Genomic DNA, 20,214 nt, shown 5'->3' with positions numbered 1-20,214 from the left:
CCCTCTCCTCTCTGTTCTCCTCTCCTCTCCTCTCCTCTCCTCTCCTCTCCTCTCCTCTCCTCTCCTCTCTGTTCTCCTCTCCTCTCCTTTCCTCTCCTCTCCTCTCCTCTCTGTTCTCCTCTCCTCTCCTTTCCTCTCCTCTCCTTTCCTCTCCTCTCTGTTCTCCTCTCCTCTCCTCTCCTCTCCTCTCCTCTCCTCTCCTCTCCTCTCTGTTCTCCTCTCCTCTCCTTTCCTCTCCTCTGTTCTGTTCTGTTGTCCTCTCCTCTGTTCTCCTCTCCTCTCCTCTCCTCTCCTCTCCTCTCCTCTCTCTCCTCTCCTCTCCTCTCCTCTCCTCTCCTCTCCTCTCCTCTCTGTTCTCCTCTCCTCTCCTCTCCTCTCTGTTCTCTCCTCTTTCTGTTCCTCTCCTCTCTGTTCTCCTCTCTGTCCTTTCCTCTCTCTCCTCTCCTCTCCTCTCCTCTCTGTTCTCCTTTCCTCTCCTTTCCTCTCCTCTCCTCCTCTCTGTTCTCCTCTCCTCTCCTCTCCTTTCTCTGTTCTCCTCTCTCTCTCTCCTCTCCTCTCTCTCTCTCCCTCTCTCCCTCTCCTCCTCTCCTCTCTCTGTTCTCCTTTCCTCTCCTTTCCTCCCTCTCTGTTCTCTCTCCTCTCCTCCCTCTCCCTTTCCTCTCCTCTCTCCTCTCTGTCCTCTCCTCTCCTCTCCTCTCCTCTCCTCTCTGTTCTCCTTTCCTCTCCTCTCCTCCTCTCCTCTCCTCTCCTCTCCTCTCCTCTCCTCTCCTCTCCTCTCCTCTCCTCTCCTCTCCTCTCTGTTCTCCTCTCTCCCTTTCTCTCCTTTCTCTCTCCTCTCCTTCTGTTCTGTTGTCTCCTCTCCTCTCTGTTCTCCTCTCCTCTCCTCCTCTCCTCTCCTCTCCTCTCCTCTCCTCTCCTCTCCTCTCCTCTCTCCTCTCCTCTCCTCTCCTCTCTCCTCTCCTCTCCTCTCCTCTCCTCTCTGTTCTCTCCTCTCCTCCTTTCCTCTCCCTCTCCTTCTCCTTCTGTTGTCCTCTCCTCTGTTCTCCCTCTCCTTTCCTCTCCTCTGTTCTGTTCTGTTGTCCTCTCCTCTGTTCTCCACTCTCATATCCTCTCCTCTCTGTTCTCTCCTCTCTGTTCTCTCCTCTCTGTCCTCTCCTCTCCTCTCCTCTCATCTCCTCTCCTCTCTCCTCTGTGTATTTATTTTATAATTCCTCTGATTCCTCTCTTTCTCTCTCTCTCCTATCACCGAGGGAAGAGGAGAACAAAGGGGAGGGCTTGCACAATCTAAAAACATGTGTTCAGTAAAGTGTTTGTCTCTTTGTTAGACAGTCTTGTGATGCTGGACCAAGGACTTTGTGCCTGTGTGTGTACAGAGCTGCTGAATGGCTCTTTTTAGCTCATGTTGGACTCTCTGCACCAGATATAGAGAATCACTTCACTCCTATTGTGGTCTGTCTGTCTGTCTGTCTGTCTGTCTGTCTGTCTGTCTGTCTGTCTGTCTGTCTGTCTGTCTGTCTGTCTGTCTGTCTGTCTGTCTGTCTGTCTGTCTGTCTGTCTGTCTGTCTGTCTGTCTGTCTGTCTGTCTGTCTGTCTGTCTGTCTGTGTGTCTGTGTGTGTGTGTGTGTGTGTGTGTGTGTGTGTGTGTGTGTGTGTGTGTGTGTGTGTGTGTGTGTGTGTGTGTGTGTGTGTGTGTGTGTGTGTGTGTGTGTGTGTGTGTGTGTGTGTGTGTGTGTGTACGTCCGTGAGTGCACATGTCTCTGTGTGACTGCACATACATGAAATGCCTCGGGGGGGGACAGATCCAGTATGTTTTGCTCCAGATCTCCGAACTGCATTCCTCCTTGTTTAACTTCTTAACCTCGTTAAGGCAACTCACTGTACTGTACCGCTCAGCTCAGATCACCCAAACACAATTAAGACAATTAGGACACAAAGGAACCACAGAGCTCTCCGTCCGGTCAGACGTTTTGTGTTCATGCAGACCACTGTCCCGCTGTCCAACGGCCACAGCTGGCTAACTGAAGCAAATGTAATATTGAACAACATCCCTGTTATGTTATCGACATCGCCCCTCCTGTCAAGTAATCAAAGCATGCGAACTGAACTCTCCCAGGAGAGAGAGAGAGAGAGAGGTTTCAGATGCACATGTATGTGAACAATAAGCTCCCAGTCATCAGTGACCCGTTCTCCCTGCAGGACACACTAGGGCTCCCAGAACATTCCGCCGCTATTTAAGCGTTGCTGTTAACAATCGCATAATGGCTCTCACATGGCCCTCCGAGACTTAGAGCGGCTCAGCCGGACAATAAGGACTATTCTTAAGCATTTTAAACGCTCTCGGCACACGGATGAAACAGCCAGAGACGCACAGATTGCACAAGACCACACAATGAGAGAGGGAAAGAGAGAGGGAGGTGGAGAGAAAGAGAGAAAGAGAGAGAGCGAGGGAAAGAGAGAGGGTGTGTGTTGATGCATGGCATGTCTATATGTGTCAACACCGTCAAATGTCTATGAAAAGAGACATCATTGAATACCAAACAAACAGTGAAAAATGATTAAGTATGGTGAGTGTCAGTCATGCGACGAACGCAGGCCAGCGTGATGATAGCATTAGTAATAACAGTGTTCAGACACAGACAGGATGGAGAAGCACAGCAGTTCAGTGAAGCAGCCAGGTCTGTATGTCTGTCTCGCTTCTTTAACAGCTAGGCTCGCAGTGACAGACTGACACATTAACACAGAGCAATTGCTAGGTGTGTGAGTGAATGTGTGTGCGATTGTGTGTGTGTGTGTGTGTGCGTGATTGTGTGTGTGTGTGTGTGTGTGTGTGTGTGTGTGCGTAATTGTGTGTGTGTGTGTGTGTGTTTTAGGACTTTATGCTCCCTGTGTGTCAGTGAACATGTGTCTCTCCTTTTGTCTGTGGCTTAATGCATCGCCCCGGTCCCCTGCTCCCAAAAACACACTGTATTCTTTTGTTGTCACGTTAAAGTGATGTCATAAAGAAGTGATGTGTGTGCCTGAGGTAGCTCCGGGGCTGTGACAGTCAGTCAGTCAGTCCTGGGTCGGAGAACAGGAGAGAGACAGGGGTGGGGGGGGGGTGGGTGAAGAGAGGTTATAGCCACAAGACAGATTGGAAGTGTCATCTTCCATTACAGTAGTGGATTGGAAGTGTGTGTGTGTGTGTGTGTGTGTGTGTGTGTGTGTGTGTGTGTGTGTGTGTGTGTGTGTGTGTGTGTGTGTGTGTGTGTGTGTGTGTGTGTGTGTGTGTGTGTGTGTGTGTGTGTGTGTGTGTGTGTGTGTGTGTGTGTGTGTGTGTGTGTGTGTGTGTGTGTGTGTGTGCGTGTGCGTGTGTGCGGAAGGGGACACATTTCTTGGCCTACTTAAACTGAATGCTTCTCACAAGAGCGATGTGCGTCCATGAAAAGAGTGGCGCCCTGCCGCTGGTTTTTAAAACTTCTCTGGCCATGGTTGTGTTGACAAGTCACAGGTTTTTAGCTAGAGTGTCATTTAACAGGCCAGACCCTAGATATATGACAGAGGACACTGTCTATCTATTCAAAATATGTAACACATTAACATCAGACAATATTGCCGACAATATTCATGCATTATCTGGTTAGTTTGTTAGACACATTGCAACCTCAAGTTGTAAACTGTATGTAAATATAAAATACATCATTGTGTCTAACTGTGTCTTAATAAGGTCCTCTAACGCGGCCCATCAGGGAGCAGCTGAATTATCCTCCAATGAATTCAAATATCAGGATGTTATCTAGACGCCACTGATGATTATGGCGGTCAATGAGGCACATAGGGGGAACAAGGGTGTGCGTGTGTGTGTGTGTGTGTGAGAGAGAGAGAGAGAGAGAGAGAGAGAGAGAGAGAGAGAGAGAGAGAGAGAGAGAGAGAGAGAGAGAGAGAGAGAGAGAGAGAGAGAGAGAGAGAGAGAGAGAGAGAGAGAGAGAGAGAGAGATGTGAGGCATGTTTGTCTCCTCAAAAACCATGTTGCGATTAAGCTAAAATCAGACTTTTCTACTTGTGAAAATAAATCACAAATGGAACAGTAAGTTTTCCCTTTTTGTTGTTTTGTCGACTTTTACAAATGTCATTACAATTTCGTCCTCCGTCTTTCTTCCCCAATGTCATGCCCTCTACGCAGTTATTTCAATCTGCCAGGATGAATTTGGCGCTGTGAGATTTGTGCCCGTGTAAATTTGGCTGAGTTTTTGGTTCAAATCAAATTGGACGTAAAGCACCGACAACACCATCTGTTACCAAAGCAGAGAAGAAATGAAGGACAAAATACTATTTTAGATAAATTGATTTTCAATTCAATAAAATTGTTGACTGTAGATAAATAATGTCTGTCCAATTAAATGTTACATTCATTCAGTTTTTGCACGCACCATAATTATTCAGTCCAGGAGGATTTTGTTACTGTAGTTGCTATAATCTCTGATACTATAATATACATTTTTCTGAATATAACTCTACTATTTTGAAGACAAAATTGAATGGTAATGTCTTAGGAAGAAATAAAAATCAAAATAAGGTGTTTTGACAATAAGGTGTTTTGACAATAAGGTGTTTTGACAGGTAATTATATCTGTAGGTCTCTCGGGTTTCCGAGCCCAAAAAGGGTTTAGTGTGATGTTCGTCAAAGCCTCCGTGATCATTGGGCCATATGTCCCTGTGGGTGTAGTGGTTAGCCCTCCTGTAAGACACACTGTATCATACACCACATTGACAGAACAGACACTGTGCCCTAAGGATGGAATACATTCGCTAGTGAAAGAAACTATCTACATATTGAGAGAGAGAGAGAGAGAGAGAGAGAGAGAGAGAGAGAGAGAGAGAGAGAGAGAGAGAGAGAGAGAGAGAGAGAGAGAGAGAGAGAGAGAGAGAGAGAGAGAGAGAGAGAGAGAGAGAGAGAATTAAACCATTTGGACATGTATTGGTCAGCTTCCTGAAGTTCTGTCTGCTTCCTCTCTCCGTTGATGTTGAGCTGGAAGGCAGTTGCCACAGTAGTGTGTGTTTTCCTGTCGTAAAGTGCGAGTTCCCCTGCTGACTGTCTTGGTGTCTAGAGGTTATTAATGAATACAGTTGGTCATCTGAACCCAACTCACTGTCACCTCACTGACTGAGGTACCGGGGACTCTCTTTAACCATCTTTCTTTCTTTCTCTCTCTTTCGTCTGGTTCGGTGGGAGAAAGGGAGCGCGCGGGGAGAGAGGGAGCGCCCGGGGAGAGAGGGAGCGCCCGGGGAGAGAGGGAGCGCCCGGGGAGAAAGGGAGCGCCCGGGGAGAAAGGGAGCGTGCGGGGAGAACGGGAGCGTGCGGGGAGAACGGGAGCGAGAAAGGGAGCGCGCGGGGAGAGAGGGAGCGCCCGGGGAGAAAGGGAGCGTGCGGGGAGAGAGGGAGCGCCCGGGGAGAAAGGGAGAGGGAATTTTTTTGTTGACACAGTACCCACTGCAACTGTTGCCAAGCGCAGGCAGCTTTTCCTAACAACACACATAATTGGTACTTTTAGTGCCTAACCTTGCGTAGGTGGAAGAGACGCTGTTTTGACAAAAGCTTTTTGATACAAACCTCTCTCTCCCCCCCCTCTCTCTCTCTCTCTCTCTCCCCCCCCTCTCTCTCCCCCCCCCCCCCCCCCCCTCTCTCTCTCTCTCTCTCTCTCTCCCCCCTCTCTCTCTCTCTCTCTCCCCTCTCTCTCTCTCCCCCCTCTCTCTCTCTCTCTCCATCTTCCCTCTCTCCTCACTGCTCCTACTCAACCTAACGGCGTGTTGTTTGTCAGCGGTGCGTCTTTCTCCGTACATTTGGCAGCAGCACTGAGCTCTGTGGCACTGGAACGATTGATCTGAACTTTAGAAAGAATATCAGAATGCCTTGAACCTCAGGACACACCACAACCACCACATGAATTGATCATCAAACAAATCATAATAATTGAATGTGTGTTGTGGCTTCTTCCACCAGGAAGGAAGAGTCTGAACTGTTTTCCATCAAATCACATTTGGGTTGGGAGTACAGGCCTAGGGACGCTTTTTATTATTTGACACATGATCTTTATTCAATATTCAGTTTGTTATAGTAGTTCATCACATGAATGAATTGTGTTATTTTTCTCAATTGAGCAGAAAGGGAAGCATGAAGTCATTTATTTAATACATAAGATTTAGAACAAAACGGTTACTCCATTACACTGAGGTGTGTGTGTGTCCTGTCTCCATTTCACTGAGGTGTGTGTGTCCTGTCTCCATTTCACTGAGGTGTGTGTGTCCTGTCTCCATTACACTGAGGTGTGTGTGTGTCCTGTCTCCATTTCACTGAGGTGTGTGTGTGTCCTGTCTCCATTTCACTGAGGTGTGTGTGTCCTGTCTCCATTTCACTGAGGTGTGTGTGTCCTGTCTCCATTACACTGAGGTGTGTGTGTGTCTCCTGTCTCCATTTCACTGAGGTGTGTGTGTGTCCTGTCTCCATTACACTGAGGTGTGTGTGTCCTGTCTCCATTACACTGAGGTGTGTGTGTGTCCTGTCTCCATTACACTGAGGTGTGTGTGTGTCCTGTCTCCATTTCACTGAGGTGTGTGTGTGTCCTGTCTCCATTACACTGAGGTGTGTGTGTCCTGTCTCCATTACACTGAGGTGTGTGTGTGTCCTGTCTCCATTACACTGAGGTGTGTGTGTCCTGTCTCCATTACACTGAGGTGTGTGTGTGTCCTGTCTCCATTACACTGAGGTGTGTGTGTCCTGTCTCCATTACACTGAGGTGTGTGTGTGTCCTGTCTCCATTACACTGAGGTGTGAGTGTCCTGTCTCCATTACACTGAGGTGTGTGTGTGTCCTGTCTCCATTACACTGAGGTGTGTGTGTCCTGTCTCCATTACACTGATGTGTGTGTGTCCTGTCTCCATTACACTGAGGTGTGTGTGTCCTGTCTCCATTACACTGATGTGTGTGTCCTGTCTCCATTACACTGAGGTGTGTGTGTCCTGTCTCCATTACACTGAGGTGTGTGTGTCCTGTCTCCATTACACTGAGGTGTGTGTGTGTCCTGTCTCCATTACACTGATGTGTGTGTGTCCTGTCTCCATTACACTGATGTGTGTGTCCTGTCTCCATTACACTGAGGTGTGTGTGTCCTGTCTCCATTACACTGAGGTGTGTGTCCTATCTCCATTACCCGGAGGTGTGTGTGTCCTGTCTCCATTACACTGAGGTGTGTGTTTCCTGTCTCCATTACACTGAGGTGTGTGTGTCCTGTCTTCATTACACTGAGGTGTGTGTGTGTGTCCTGTCTCCATTACACTGAGGTGTGTGTGTGTCCTGTCTCCATTACACTGAGGTGTGTGTGTGTCCTGTCTCCATTACACTGAGGTGTGTGTGTGTCCTGTCTCCATTACACTGAGGTGTGTGTGTGTCCTGTCTCCATTACACTGAGGTGTGTGTGTGTCCTGTCTCCATTACACTGAGGTGTGTGTGTGTCCTGTCTCCATTACACTGAGGTGTGTGTGTGTCCTGTCTCCATTACACTGAGGTGTGTGTGTCCTGTCTCCATTACACCGAGGTGAGTGTGTGTGTGTCCTGTCTACATTTACTAGTGTAGGTAATACCAGCGCTAAGGCCTCCCTTAAGTCCTGTATCACTACGGATCACCTCCAAGCTCCCGCACTGTGGCACACCAATGGAGCACAGCCCTGCACTGCGCTGTGGTGTGTGTGTGTGTATTTACACACAGTGTGTGTGTCTACGCAGTGCCGAAATGACAACATATCTGGGTGCCGAACCAACCCCCCCTCCCTCCATCCTTCCATCCCTCCCTCCCTCCTTCCCTCCCTTCTTCCCTCCCTCCACCTCAATACGTTAGTGTTTGGGCAGTTTGCAAAGCGTAGATAAACTCTGTCGGTGCTTGTATAATTGGTTATTCAATCCTGACCCCTGCTCTGTGGTGGTGGTCAGAGCCTCAGCTCCCCGCTGCCAAGAGGAGTCAATGTGGAGCCTGTTCAGGCAGGCCGGGCCGGAGCCAGGGCCTTTCCTGTGAGCCCTCCCCACCCGGCTGGGGCTGGCGCAGGGACAGAGACCCCTTTGTTGTCCACTGAGGCCCTGGCTTGTTCCCTCCCTCTTCTTTCCCCTTCCCGCTCTCTCTTTCACTTTCCCTCTCTCTCTCTCTCTCTCTCTCTCTCTCTCTCTCTCTCTCTCTCTCTCTCTCTCTCTCTCTCTCTCTCTCTCTCGCTCTCTGTCTTTCTCCCCCTCTCTCACTTTCTGCCTCTCTCTACATCCCCCACCCCCTTTTCTTCTTTTACCAAACATCTGCTGCATTGGCCAATATGAGATAATAGGAAAAATAGAGCTGGTTGTTTGGGTGAGTGAGGGCAAAGCGTCTGAGTGAAATAAATTAAATGTGTGAGAGAGAGAGGGGGAGAGATTGATTGCATTGTTTGTGGAGTTGGACCGAGCAAACTGGACCGGGGTTCTGAAAAGCTGTTTTTCCTCTCGTTGAGAGAGAGAGAGAGAGAGAGAGAGAGAGAGAGAGAGAGAGAGAGAGAGAGAGAGAGAGAGAGAGAGAGAGAGAGAGAGAGAGAGAGAGAGAGAGAGAGAAGCATATCTCTGTCACTCTCTCTTGCTCCCCTTCTGAAACCCCCTCTCTCCGTCCCCCCCCTCTCTCCGTCGCCCCTCTGCCTCCCTCTTCCCCCTCTCTCCAGGCAGGTGGAGTGTGTTGGCTCTGTTATACGGCAGCAGCTTGACTCCGTTTGAGCCAATGAGCTAAAACAATACCGAATGATTCCACTGTTATTGTCAGTGTATTTTCCCTCTGTTTTCCCTGACTGTCATGGGGATTGAGAGAGAAACATTCCCGATAACAGGATTATTAAGACAGGGATACAGGGTTTCTAAGTACTGACACTGAAATCATATTTCACTCAGAACACACAACATCTCGGTTCCACCTCCTAATAATAGAACAGACGGGGGGAGGGGAGGGGGGGGGGGTACTGTAGAGAGAGAGAGAGAGAGAGAGAGAGTCTGTCTGTTGAGCATCCTGTCTGACACAACTCACTGTTTTCCCAAGCAATCTAAACCTTCTCATCCATCTATGTCTACATCACCACACCCTCCAAATATACACCAGTCCGTACAGCTTCACCCTATAATAACTCATTATTCCGTTTGCTTAGTTTGAAGTCAACCAAGTCATATATCGATGCCATTATGATCGATTGTCTAAACCAATTGTGTGTGTGTGTGTGTGTGTGTGTGTGTGTGTGTGTGTGTGTGTGTGTGTGTGTGTGTGTGTGTGTGTGTGTGTGTGTGTGTGTGTGTGTGTGTGTGTGTGTGTGTGTGTGTGTGTGTGTGTGTGTGTGTGTGTGTGTGTGTGTGTGTGTGTGTGTGTGTGTGTGTGTGTGTGTGTGTGTGTGTGTGTGTGATTGAGAAGTGTAATCAGGAGGCATTAACTCATGTGGCCGTGTTTCATTACATCGATCACATCCTCCATAACACTCCTCCACTCCAGCAAGAGACAACGGCCCTCTGAGTCTTCCTGCCAGCCTAGAGAAACATCCTCTCTTCTTTTCTCTCCTCTCTTTTCCTTTTCTCTTCTTATATTCCCCCCTTCTCCTCTCCCCCCTTCACCTCTCTCCTCCCCCTCCTCTCCTAGTTCCTCCCCTCCTCTCCTCTCCGAGTTCCTCCCCTCCTCTCCTCTCCTAGTTCCTCCCCTCCTCTCCTAGTTTCCTCCTGCCGTTCGCTGCACAATAAAAGGGAGCCTTTCCCCCTGTTTTTATTAATAGTTAAAGTGGCCTGGCTGTCACAAGGGACAATGGCTGTAGCCCTGTTAATAAATCAAAATAATAACTATTAGAGTGCACAGTGGAAACAGAGAGAGAGAGAGAGAGAGAGAGAGAGAGAGAGAGAGAGAGAGAGAGAGAGAGAGAGAGAGAGACTGCCATTTGTTGTTTCCTCTCACTTGTCAAAGCTCTTTGGCTTAAAAGCCTCTGTCATTGTTGAGAGCGGGGGAGGAGGGAGGGAGGGGAGGGGGGGGGCGAGAGGGATGGAAGGAGAGAGAAGGAGAGAGAGCGCTGGGGGCTAATAGCACCTGTTGGGGTGATGGCGAGTCAGCTGTCAGAAGAGAAAAACAGGAGGGATGACGAGAACGAGTGTACATCTCTACAATGCAGCGAAGAAACCGAGACCGCCTTTCGTGCTCTCCCCCTTACTCTTTCCCCCTGTCTTCCCCCCCATTAGAGGGCTTGCCCACACCCTCTTTCCTAGCTATCCTATCCACTAGTGTCTATTTCTCCAAAGACAGACAGACAGACAGCACAGAGATACAAGGCCAGCAGTAGGCAGCATTAGCTTGTCCTGCTGTCAAGGAGACACAGACAGACAGTGAACAGAAATCTGAGTCAGAGACTGGAGGGAACTGACCTTCCAAACGCAACTTTAATATTTGGGCAAGTGTTCCGCAAGTAAGTGGTTTTGCCTACTTGCCTGCTTCTTGCGTATGTGTGTGTGTCCAACTAGTGTAGTGTGTAGCAGTGAAAGCAGGTTCATGGTGACTGCCGTGGCTGCAGGGAGACTAATGGAGCCACCATGGACAATCTGCGATGGTTTGAGAGTGTGTGTGTATGTTTCACTTGTCTTTGCTTTGGGCAGCAGGGTAGCCTAGTGGTTAGAGCATTGGACTAGTAACCAAAAGGTTGTAAGTTCAAATCCCCAGGCTGACAAGGTACAAATCTGTCATTCTGCCTCAGTGGCCGTTAACCCACTGTTCCTAGGCCATCATTGAAAATAATAACTTGTTCTTAACTGACTTGCCTAAAATAAAGGTAAAAATGTTTTTATAAAAATATGCTGGGAGTAAGTTCCAGTAGCTGCACACAGACAGACACACACTCATGGGCCTGTGCCTCTAGCATGTCCCCTGCACCAGTGTGAGTGTGTTAGGGCCCGAACAGGCTATTCTTAGAGAGAGGAAAAGGCCTGACTCAGGCCTCCAAGGGGAGTATGTCCCTCAACACAGAGAATCACACACACATATTGTCCATGGCCTTTACTCGCGCTCTCAGACTCACACAAACGAAGCCAGAGAAGGAAAGACGGACAGAAAGACAGGAGGGTGAGTGGTGGAGAGGCAGATGGAAATCGATTTGGCGAGAGGGGAGAAGGAGAGAGGAAAATAGTTTGAGGATGCTACAGTGTGTGAGAGGCATGAAGTGTTTGAACACAGTAACGCTAGTGGTCTTGTGAGTGATATTGTAGACCTCAGCAGGAAGTCTACATAGTGTTATATTTTAATCTCCTCAGTCAGGATAGAGAGCTGTGGTGAGCTGCCACTTAATACACAGCCAGGATACCTTCAACTGCTATGGGCTGGCTAGCAAAACGATTAGGACTTTTTCAAGAATTATGTTGGAAGTATAATCCTATATGGGGGGGGGACTTTTAGCTTACCGTCAGCAGATTGGTGCTTGTGTGTGTGTGTGTGTGTGTGTGTGTGTGTGTGTGTGTGTGTGTGTGTGTGTGTGTGTGTGTGTGTGTGTGTGTGTGTGTGTGTGTGTGTGTGTGTGTGTGTGTGTGTGTGTGTGTGTGTGTGTGTGTGTGTGTGTGTGTGTGTGTGTGTGTGTGTGTGTGTGTGTGTGTGTGTATGACAGCGTTAATCCTGTCCCCAGCTCTACAGTGAATTACTAGTGCAGATGGCTCACTCCTGACAATAAACACCCAGTGATTTCACCTCTCTCTCTCTCTCTGTTTCACCTCTCTCTCTCTCTCTCTCTCTCTCTCTCTCTCTCTCTCTCTCTCTCTCTCTCTCTCTCTCTCTCTCTCTCTCTCTCTCTCTCTCTCTCATTCTGTCCCTGTCACCCTCTGTGTTTGTGTGTCACTGCCCCTCTCTCTCTCACTCACACTTTCACCCACTCTTTTATCCTCTTATTGTCTTTCGCTCACTCATTCTTTATTTTGTCCTCGTAGGGCTTTATTCCATGAAGTTGTGTGTGTGTGTGTGTGTGTGTGTGTCATTGTGTTTGTGTGCGTGATTGGATGTTTTTGCGAATGTGTGGCTGTAATTGTGGTCCTTGGCAGGTTGGTAATTAGTGTAGCGCGGTGGGCAGGCGTGTGTAGTGTGTAGTGTGTAGTGTGTAGTGTGTAGTGTGTAGTGTGTAGTGTGTAGTGTGTGTGTGTGTTCACAGTGTGCGGTGTGGATGTGTAGTGGAAACAAAGCGCTGGTTGATAATGTGGCCATTGTGGAGGTGCATTAAGGGCCTCTTTGTCTCATGGCCCACAGTGCTAATGATTCCCTAACAGCAGGTGAGGAAAATGCTGCTCTCTCTTTCCCTCCCTCCCTCCCTCCCCCTCCCTCCCTCCCTCCCTCCCTCCCTCCCTCCCTCCCTCCCTCTCCAACACTTTCTCTGTCTTTGTCCCTTTCTCTCTGTCTTTCATTCTCTTGTTTCTCTCTCTCTCTCTCTCTCTCTCTCTCTCTCTCTCTCTCTCTCTCTCTCTCTCTCTCTCTCTCTCTCTCTCTCTCTCTTTCTCTCCTGCTGGTGCTGCTATTAGAGAGACACTGCTGCTGTCTTTATTACAGTAAATGGACTTTAAATGAGCTTTATTGTGATGTTGGCCATCCAGCTGAATCTCTCCCTCTCGCTCCCTCCCTCCCTCCCTCCACCCATCCCTCCCCCCATCAGAAGCCCCCAGCATTGAGAGGCTGTTGTCTAAGGACTGGAAGGACAAGCTGTTGGCCATGGGATCAGGACATTTTGGAGAAATCAAAGGTAAACAACAGTACAGTCACACTGTCTGTCTGTCTGGAGTAGGGGTATTCAACTCACGGCCTGGGAGCCATTTGTGGTCCCACATCTGATTGAAAACGTCTCCCCAATTGTGTTCCTAACTCTTGTTCTTCAATTCCTTGAAAATATTGAGATACAGTATATGGAAAATAGGCCTTTTAGTGCTTTTTACTGAGAAGTGTCCTTTTGGCAAAATTACTTTGACAGGCCTGGCTTGGAATGTCCCCCCGGGTGCAATGATCACAGTAAGAGATAAACGGTTACATCAAATGTATTTATAAAGCCCTTCTTACATCAGCTGGTATCACAAAGCGATGTACAGAACCACAGCCTAAAACCCCAAACAGCAAGCAATGCAGGTGTAGAAGCACGGTAGCTAGGAAAAACTCCCTAGAAAGGCCAGAACCTAGGAACCTAGAGAGGAACCAGGCTATGCATACATGCATAACTGTCTGTCTCTTAGATCGTCTCCTTGTATTGAGATTATGAACACGTTAACTGTCAATGTCACACCAAACTCAAAGCAAGCAGCAAAAGGCAACTCCAGTATCCTCACTCCTCCATGAGAATAGAGCTTTACCTTTGATGGTTAACGACAGTGTTAGTTAACATCCTCGTCTGTAGCCCTTACACATGTTTCCACGGTAAATCAGACATTTACAGAGAAACATGGAGCGTAACTCTCTCTTCTCTCTTTCTCTCCTTGCCTCTCTTGCTCTTTCCCTTCCTCCTTTTATCCCCCCCCTCTCTCTCTCTCTCTCTCTCTCTCTCTCTCTCTCTCTCTCTCTCTCTCTCTCTCTCTCTCTCTCTCTCTCTCTCTCTCTCTCTCTCTCTCTCTCTCTCTCTCTCTCTCTCTCTCTCTCTCTCTCTCTCTCTCTCTCTCTCTCTCTCTCTCTCTCTCTCTTTCTCTCTCTCTCTCTCTCTCTCTCTCTCTCTCTCTCTCTCTCTCTCTCTCTCTCTCTCTCTCTCTCTCTCTCTCCCGCTTTCTCTCTCCCTCTCCCTTTCTCTCTGCCTCTGTCCTTGGCTCTCGCTCTCGTTCTCTCTTTCTTCTCTTGCTCTCCCTACCCCCTGTTAATGTACGATCCGCTGAAAAAGAAAGGGAGGGTTTAATTTCCTTTCACTTCACTCTAGGGCACAGACATGAGATCCAGTGGTAATTGTGCTTCATTAGGAAGTAAAGAAATATGTAATCAAAGCTGTCCTGGTCTCCACTCTTAGCACTGGGATGGAGCTTCATTGATCAGTCCCTCCATGTGCCTCCCGCTGACATGACATTTCTGTGTGTGAGCATCCCGCCTCGCTCAGATGAGACAAGCAGCTGGAGAGGAACATCAGGAGTGTGTGTGTGTGAGGAGAGAGACAGTGTGTGTGTGTGTGTGTGGGGGGGGGGGGGATCTTGTCCTTGATATCGTTTTGTCTTCCTTGATATCGCTTTAGTTTTTCAATTGTATTATAATTCTGGAGCTTTCTCCTGAACAAAGTGAATTTGAAAAGGCAGGTCCTTGTGATCGGGACTGACTGAGATCCGAGCCAGACAGCATGCCGTGCATTACGAAGCAATAATAGCCTAATGCTGGATGAGAATCCTAACGTGTCTCGGCCACAAGAAAAAGTCTGAAAAATTTGTTTGGGTCAAAACCCAAAAGAGTTTGTGGAACCACTTCTGCTTTCCCCTCTCCTTTTCCTCCCTCTCTCCCTCTCTCTCTCCCTCCCTCTCTCCTCCCTCCCTCCCTCTCCCCTCTGTACTAGTCTAAATGCCATGGGGGAGGTATCTGTTAAGCCTAGTCATTAATTAGCCTGAGAGCGTCTTGACAACTACTACATTGTTACAAATTGGTTCATTACTAGTGGATGTGATAGGAGTGGGGCTGTTTCAGGGCTCTAGGGCTGCGTCACAAATGGCACCATTTTTCCTACATAGTGCATTACTTGTGACCAGAGCTCTTTGAGCCCAGGTCAAAAGTAGTGCACCGTATAGGGACTAGGGCGCCCTTTGTGACGCAGACCAGGATCTGCCTAAGGAAGTCTGGAGCAGAAGGAAACACCTTATTGATCCACCAGCAGCTGAGGAAACAACTAACACACTGTGATTGATGACGCCGGAGTGTTTGTTGAACGTGTGTGGGGGAGGGAGGGAGAGAGGGAGAGAGAGAGTGGGGATGGAGGGAGGGAGGGAGAGAGAGAGAGAGAGAGGGATGGAGGAGGGAGGGAGGGAGGGAGAGAGAGAGAGAGAGAGAGAGAGAGAGAGAGAGATTGTGAATATTTGTGTGTACCGGTACATTTATGTATGCACACCAATGCTTGTGTGTTGATCGCTGTGCCTATGTTTTTATCTGTATGTGTGTAAGAGTTCGCCCTACTAACAGGTTTCACGTTAGAGGGTGGATTGAGGTGCAGTATTTTAAGGGTATTATTTTCCCCTGTCCAGGTCCCCCATTGAAAGCCCTTTTTTATCAGACAGTCAACCTCTCAGTCCTACCCAGTCAGACAATCAGCACTCCCTATACCCTTTCCCCTGGAAGAAATACCTCTTTTGATCCCCCCCTTTCACCCCTCCACCTCTCCTCCCTTTTCCTCTCACCCCCCCCCCCCTTCTTTCTGAACGGGCAGCGTTTTTAACACGAGCTCCTTTCTAGTCTCGGTCAACAGTAGTGAAAGGGCTGGTCTGTGGGTCCGTGAGCTGTTCAAGACAGCAAAGGGTTTATTTTTCCAACGGGCGGCTGTGACAGTTGCCTTTATTGTCAATTGTTGGCGGAGGGAAGGAGGGATGCCAGGAGGGGTGGAGGTTTAGAACATCAGGGGGAACAAATGGAGCTCACTCTCACCTTCCTGTGAGGTCAGGGAGTCAGATCAGTGGCCCTTTCCTCTCCCCTTTCTCTCTCCCTCCGTGTCTTTCTCTCTGTCTCTCTCCCTCCGTGTCTTTCTCTCTGTCTCTCTCCCTCCATGTCTTTCTCTCTGTCTCTCTCCCTCCGTGTCTTTCTCTCTGTCTCTCTCCCTCCGTGTCTTTCTCTCTGTCTCTCTCCCCTCCGTGTCTTTCTCTCTGTCTCTCTCCCTCCGTGTCTTTCTCTCTGTCTCTCTCCCTCCGTGTCTTTCTCTCTGTCTCTCTCCCTCCGTGTCTTTCTCTCTGTCTCTCTCCCTCCGTGTCTTTCTCTCTGTCTCTCTCCCTCCGTGTCTTTCTCTCTGTCTCTCTCCCTCCGTGTCTTTCTCTCTGTCTCTCTCCCTCCGTGTCTTTCTCTCTGTCTCTCTCCCTCTGTGTCTTTCTCTCTGTCTCTCTCCCTCCGTGTCTTTCTCTCTGTCTCTCTCCCTCCGTGTCTTTCTCTCTGTCTCTCTCCCTCCGTGTCTTTCTCTCTGTCTCTCTCCCTCCGTGTCTTTCTCTCTGTCTCTCTCCCTCCGTGTCTTTCTCTCTGTCTCTCTCCCTCCGTGTCTTTCTCTCTGTCTCTCTCCCTCCGTGTCTTTCTCTCTTTCTCTGTCTATCTCTCTGTCGTCTCTCTCATCTGGTATGACTGGGGAAGGAATGCGACTCTGCTGAAGGTAGTATCAGCTGGGGAATAACGGGGGGATTGTACTGCTGGAGAGGGACACACACGTATGTATATATGCAGTAGATTCCAAAGAACAAAGACACACACACATCAAGTAGTCCTGCATGCATACACAGTATGTCACACATAGACAGACACTAAAGACTTGAAGGACAATAGTCTAACACAGTTATGAGCACACACACACACACACACACACACACACACACACACACACACACACACACACACACACACACACACACACACACACACACACACACACACACACACACACACACACACACACACACACACACACACACACACACACACACACACACACACACACACACTGTGTAAGTGCCTCGATGTGCCTCTGTGTAACTACATCCTGTTGAATGATTTAGGTTTCCTCCCTTGTGTGTGTGTGTGTGTTTGTGAGTGTCGGTGTGTGTCTGTGTGAAATTGTGCGTCTGTGTGAGTGTGTGTGTGTGAGTGTGAGAGAGAGAGAGAGAGAGAGAGAGAGAGAGAGAGAGAGAGAGAGAGAGAGAGAGAGAGAGAGAGAGAGGGAGAGAGAGAGAGAGAGAGAGAGAGAGAGAGAGAGAGAGAGAGAGAGAGAGAGAGAGAGAGACCACGTGTGTGCATGCGTGTGAATGGGGCTCATATGTCAGGATCTTTAGGGTCAAAGGTCAGGTCATGCTAACTGTGAGCAGGAGGCGTGGTGACTGGAGGGTAAACAGAGAGGCCTGGGGCTGTCTGACACACACACACACTGCTCAGAGGGAAAGAGAGGAAGGCTTGACTGAGACTGCATTCCAAGTTAAACCCTACCACCTACCTCTACCCTTAGGCAAAACAGTCATGGATATATATTATTCGGTATTAGCAACATCTCCTATATTGCATGTATCCAAATCCTCTCAGATCTAGACTAGGTACAGGGTTTGCACTAAGGATTCATTTAGCATTTGGAATGAGCGCACGTAACTCTGTTTTTAACAGATCTGTCCCTGTACTGTAAGCTGCCACACCCTTCTACCCCAGACACGGCCCATTAACATCGACCTCTGAACATCGAGCTCGACATCCAGAACCTAGACGTTTATTCTTTCCTTTTCCTCCCTAGTTTCTTCTGGGTGCTCTTTGACCTCCACCCTGTAACATTTACCCTCCCCTCTGCCCCCATCCCAGGTACCTCAGAAAGCCTGGCAGAGAAGGAGCGCCAGCTGATGGGCATGATCAGCCAGCTGAGCAGCCTGAGGGAGCAGCTCCTGGCGGCCCAGGATGAGCAGAAGAAAGTGGCCGCCTCGCAGATGGAGAAGCAGCGGCAGCAGATGGAGCTGGCCAAGCAACAACAGGACCAGGTGAGAGAGAAGGAGATGTGTGTGATGTAATGATATATAGGTAAACACACACACACAGACGTATGATAAAATACACACACAAAGACATACAGATGAAGTCAGAAGTTTACATACACTTAGGTTGGAGTCATTAAAACTTGTTTTTCAACCACTCCACTCATTTCTTGTTAACAAACTATAGTTTTGACAAGTCGTTTAGAACATCTACTTTGTGTCATTTTTCCAACAATTGTTTACAGACAGATTATTTAACTTATAATTGACTGTATCACAATTCCAGTGGGTAAGAAGTTTACATGCACTAAGTTGACTGTGCCTTTAAACAGCTTGTGAAATTCCAGAAAATAATGTCATGGCTGTAGAAGCTTCTGGTAGGCTAATCACTTGAGTCAATTGGAGGTGTACCTGTGGATGTATTTCAAGGCCTACCTTCAAACTCACTGCCTCTTTGCTTGACATCATGGGAAAATCTAAAGAAATCAGCCAAGACCTCAGAAACAAAATTGTAGACCTCCACAAGTCTGGTTCATCCTTGGGAGCAATTTCTAAAAGCCTGAAGGTACCACGTTCATCTGAACAAACAATAGTACACAAGTATAAACACCATGGGACCACGCAGCCGTCATACCACTCAGGAAGGAGATGCGTTCTGTCTCCTAGAGATGAACGTACTTTGGTGCGAAAAGTGCAAACAATCCCAGAACAACAGCAAAGGACCTTGTGAAAATCCTGGAGGAAACAGGTACAAAAATATCTATATCCACAGTAAAAATGAGTCCTGTATCAGCAAGGAAGAAGCCACTGCTCCAAAACCGCCATAAAATAGTCAGACTACGGTTTGCAACTGCGCATTGGGGACAAAGATCGTAATTTTTGGAGAAATGTCCTCTGGTCTGATGAAACAAAAATAGAACTGTTTGGCCATAATGACCATTGTTATGTTTGGGACGGCAGAGTAGCCTAGTGGTTAGAGCTTTGGACTAGTAACCGGAAGGTTGCAAGCTTGAATCCCTTGAACAAGGCCAACTGTTCATAGGCCGTCATTGAAAATAAGAATAGCTGACTTGCCTAGTTAAATAAAGGTAAAATAGATTTTTGTAAATGTTTGGAGGAAAAATGGGGGAGGCTTGCAAGCCAAAGAACACCATCCCAACCTTGAATCACAGGGGTGGCAGCGTCATGTTGTGGCGGTGCTTTGCTGTAGGAGGGACTGGTGCACTTCACAAAATAGATGGCATCATGAGGGGGAAAATGATGTGGATATATTGAAGCAACATCACAAGACATCAGTGAGGAAATGAATGCTTGTTTGCAAATGGGTCTTCCAAATGGACAATGACCCCAAGCATACTTCCAAAGTTGTGGCAAAATGGATTAAGGACAACAAAGTCAAGGTATTATAGTGGTCATCACAAAGCCCTGACCTCAATCCCATAATAAATTTGTGGGCAAGCAAGGAGGCCTAAAAACCTGACTCAGTTACACCAGCTCTGTCAGGAGGAATGGGACAAAATTCGCCCAACTTATTGTGGGAAGCTTGTGGAAGGCTACCCGAAACGTTTGACCCAACTTAAACAATTTAAAGGCAATGCTACCAAATACTAATTGAGTGTATGTAAACTTCTGACCCACTGGGAATGCTATGAAAAAATTAAAGCTGAAATCAATAATTCTCTCGATTATTTTTCTTACATTTCACATTCTTAAAATAAAGTGGTGATCCTAACTGACCTAAAACTGGGAATTTTTACTATTTTACTTAAATGTCAGGAATTGTTCAAATTGAGTTTAAATGTATTTGGCTAAGGTGTATGTAAACTTCCGACTTCAACTGTACATTTACACACACACACACACACCCTTGTACGTTCGTACACACTCTAGATACCTAAGTGCCTAGGTGAGGGCCGACACACAGATCTTAAAGAAACAACCGTCACAGACCCACTGGCACATCCCACTCACACGCTACTATACCTCCACCCAAGGCATCTTAAACAATGAAAAGTAGCACAGGAACGAACTGAGGGTTTGTTTTGGTTGGAGCGGATAGAAGTACGACACCCACACAGTCGTACACACACACACTCACACACACTCACACACACACAGTCGTACACACACACACTCACACACACTCACACACACTCACATACACTCACACACACTCACACACACTCACACACACTCACACACACACAGTCGTACACACACACACTCACACACAGTCACACACACACAGTCGTACACACACACACTCACACACAGTCGTACACACACACACTCACACACAGTCGTACACACACACACTCACACACAGTCACACACACACAGTCGTACACACACACACTCACACACAGTCACACACACACAGTCGTACACACACACACTCACACACACTCACACACACTCACACACACTCACACACACTCACACACACTCACACATACACAGTCGTACACACACACACTCACACACAGTCACACACACACAGTCGTACACACACACACTCACACACAGTCGTACACACACACACTCACACA

The 20,214-nt window shown here is 48.0% G+C and overlaps 1 protein-coding gene across 1 annotated transcript in view; it reads left to right on the top strand.

Moving 5' to 3' along the window:
- LOC124014363 (transcription factor SOX-5-like) overlaps nt 1-20,214 on the top strand; it is a 312,039-nt gene that overhangs the window by 228,495 nt on the left and 63,330 nt on the right. The window contains 2 exon segments of the mRNA XM_046329260.1: nt 12,679-12,765; nt 17,499-17,671. Of these exon segments, the coding sequence (XP_046185216.1) occupies nt 12,679-12,765; nt 17,499-17,671 (260 nt within the window).

This window comes from Oncorhynchus gorbuscha, linkage group LG25 (genome assembly GCF_021184085.1).
Source record: "Oncorhynchus gorbuscha isolate QuinsamMale2020 ecotype Even-year linkage group LG25, OgorEven_v1.0, whole genome shotgun sequence".
Classification (NCBI taxonomy): Eukaryota; Metazoa; Chordata; class Actinopteri; order Salmoniformes; family Salmonidae; genus Oncorhynchus; species Oncorhynchus gorbuscha.
The sequence above is the reverse complement of the archived record's forward strand: the minus strand, read 5'-3'. Positions and strand labels throughout refer to the sequence as shown.